This window comes from Silurus aristotelis, assembly GCF_946808225.1.
Source record: "Silurus aristotelis genome assembly, chromosome: 23".
Classification (NCBI taxonomy): domain Eukaryota; kingdom Metazoa; phylum Chordata; class Actinopteri; order Siluriformes; family Siluridae; genus Silurus; species Silurus aristotelis.
The window spans coordinates 18,723,700-18,727,066 of NC_139596.1; the positions used below are offsets into that span (position 1 = coordinate 18,723,700).

The window sequence follows — 3,367 nt, forward strand, 5'->3', positions numbered from 1 at the left end:
GGGGCAGTGATTTATCCCTGGAATCAGCTGTGCATGTGCATGCACGTGTGAAGAATCAGGAGCTATGTGCTACATCTGGCAGATTTACTTACACTGAAAGCAATGTTTGCAAATGATGATGTGGCAGAGAGATGTGACATAAAGGTTCTGCATGATAAACTACATGTTAGCCTAATGCACTTTATGTGGCGAGGACACTAACTAGTCCTTAGTCATGTGTTTTCTGTTTTCTGTGATTGTTGTTGTGTGTACCACCAGGGTTCAGGAGGAACGTTGTGTCATTTCACTGTGTACTGCGTCAGATATATTTAGGAAAAAGGACAATAAAAGCATCTTGTCTTGTCTTGTCTTGTCATAACCTGTCATTCTGTTTTATGTCAAATATATTAATTATAAATTTCTGTCTAACTGTTTATTCATTCTTTTCAACTAAAAACACATAGTTATATAAATGCACTTGTTTACACTTAATATGTTAAGTCACCTACAGAGGGCGCAATTGATTCTTGATTTTTCTTACAGTTTGATACCTCAGTCTCAAAAACAGGGTACGACTGAATGTTTGATTTCACGAACACAAAGATGCTAATGATGATTGATTCACCAACAGGGAACACAATTGAATGCTTTGTTTACCAACTAATACAGCTCTTAAAAGTATTATTTAACTACAGATAGTGCTACTGAATGCTTAATTTAAACAAAATCAGTTTTACTAACAAGTGAATTCCGAACGCAACAGCAGAAGATGCTATTGAATGCTATATTTGAAAAGCAGCTCTATTTACCTGCAATACGTGCAATACCACCTGTGTGCAATACAACCTGCAATACGTACTTTTTCCTCATCTGTATTTATACATTGTGTTGTGTATATAGTTGTAATATTATAGTATGTCTTATTCGTCTATTCTTTTATATATTTGCATTTATTTTTATTTTTTCATGCTGCTGTAACAGAAATTTCCCCACTGTGGGACAAATAAAGGTTTATCTTATCTTATCTTATCTTATCTTATCTTAAGAGCTCTATTGAACTCTTTATTTCACCAACAGAGGGCGCTATAAACCATATCATTGGACTAAAATTCATTGTTCACTAATGGTAAAATGTTTTTTTTTTCACCAACAAAGGGCACTATTTGAATTCTTTATTTGATAACATTTTTGTTAACATAGGGTGCAATTAAACACTTAATTTCATCAACAGAGGGAACTAATGAAAGACGTAATTTTACCAACACCATCCGTCACCTACAGAGGGCGCTATTAAATGTGTAATAGTACTAGCCCCACTATTCACCTGTAGAAGGCACTATTGAGGGTTTAATGTCGCAACACAATTATTTATCAACAGTGCTTATAAACCACTATTTTGCCATCGTTTTCATTTCTCAACAGAGAGCAATAGTAAATGTGTTATTTAACCAACATTGAACAACAAATGGTGCTAGTGAACCTATTATATATTAAAATCAGCAATTTTCTTAATTTCACTTTTACCAACAGAGGGCGCTCTTTGAACTGTAATTTAAACCCAGCCATTAGGGTTGCACAAACCAGTGCACTCTTAGTGCCGGTCCCAAGCCTGGATAAATGGGGAGGGTTGCGTTAGGAAGGGCATCCAGCGTAAAACGTGCCAAATCGAACATGCGGATCATGAATATGGATGATCCGCTGTGGCGACCCCTAATGGGAGAAACCGAAAGAAAGTTTAGTTTTCTTCAATGTCACTTTTTTACCAAAAAAGAGCGCACTTCAATCTGCAATTTCTGCAATATCACTTTTTACCAGCAGAGGGTGCACTTTAACCTGTAATTTGCCTAATACCACTTTAAACCAACAGAGGGTGCTCGTTAATCTGTTGTTTTTACAATACTACCTTTTACCAGAAGAGGGCGCATTTTAATTTGCAAATTTCTTAACAGCTCGTTTAACCAAAAGAGGGCGCTCTTTAATCTGAAATTTCTGCACTATCACTTTTTACCAGCAGAGGGCGGACTTTAACCTTTAATTTGCATAATACCTTTTTAAACCAACAGGGGGCGCTCTTTATACTGTAATTTCTCCAATGTCACTTTTTACCAAAAAAAGCGCACTTCAATCTGCAATTTCTTCAATGTCATTTTTACCAGCAGAGGGCGCACTTTAACCTGTAATTTGCCTAATACCAATTTGAACCAACAGAGGGCGCTCGTTAATCTGTTGTTTTTACAATACTACCTTTTACCAGAAGAGGGCGCATTTTAATTTGCAAATTTCTTAACAGCACGTTTAACCAAGAGAGGGCGCTCTTTAATCTGAAATTTCTCCAATATCACTTTTTACCAGAAGAGGGCGCACTTTAATCTGCAATTTCCCGCAAGTTTTTAATCTGTAATCACTTTTTACAGTCTTTAATATATATTTTAATCTGTATTTTTTAAATACTACTTTTTCCACAAGGTGGATTTTTACCACTTTAGCGTGTGATTTCTTCAATACCACTTTTTTTCTTTAAATATATACATTTATATAATATTTCTTTTCACCAGCAGAGGGCGCTCTTTACACGTATCACGAAACCCTGCTGCACGTCACTGTGTGTGAGACAGAAACGCCAGTACCTCAGAGCACACACACACACACACACACACACACCTCCCTCCCTCTTTCTCTCTCTCTTTCTCTTTTTCTGTTTTTAAACAAGTTCTTCTCCTCCTCCAACACGCGGTAGAGAAGATGACGGAGCTTCGGCATCGCGGTGGTTCTGCCGAACCCGACCTGCAGCAGCCCGAGGACAAGGTAAAAGCAGAACCCCACTGATGTGTTGAGCGCTGAGATGCTAACTGTGCTAGCACAGGCTAGGAGTTAGCACATAAACTCAGTGTGTGGAATTAAAAGCACCACGGGGGATGTTTATGGAGGATATATTGATATTTTATCTGATATATTTCACTCTTGGTTCTGTAATTCAGATATCTGATCAGACAGCTAGTCAAAACATAGCAGAGCTGCTTAATGGGTTTGTTTAGAGTCAGTTCATTTTTCATTATAGAAACTGTTTTTTTTTTTATCAGTTTGTGATTATAAACTATAAAAATCAGAATATCGGCTTTAAAAGAAGTGTTAGGAAATTAAACTCGGGTACAGAGGCGAGCGATAGGGAGGAGAATATCTTATCGCGGTATCTGGAGCGATCCGATACGCAGATATCGCGATATTTCTCAATGACGTCATGCTGTACGGTTTATTATAAGGAGGATTTTCCTGCTGTCGGGAATCACTTCTCACCTGTGTGTGTGTGTGAGAGAGAGAGAGAGAGAGAGAGAGAGAGAGAGAGAGTGAGCGGAGTGAGTGAGTGAATGAATGAGATTGTATATAATCA

General features: G+C 37.6%; 1 protein-coding gene across 1 annotated transcript in view; it reads left to right on the plus strand.

The window, feature by feature from the left end:
- Positions 1 to 2,573: 2,573 nt before the first annotated feature.
- cds2 (CDP-diacylglycerol synthase (phosphatidate cytidylyltransferase) 2) overlaps positions 2,574 to 3,367 on the plus strand; it is a 16,867-nt gene continuing 16,073 nt past the window's right edge. Inside the window, exon 1 of the mRNA XM_083527418.1 lies at positions 2,574 to 2,784. Within this exon, the coding sequence (XP_083383544.1) occupies positions 2,722 to 2,784 (63 nt within the window). The 5' untranslated portion in view covers positions 2,574 to 2,721. The remainder of the gene's footprint in view (positions 2,785 to 3,367) is intronic.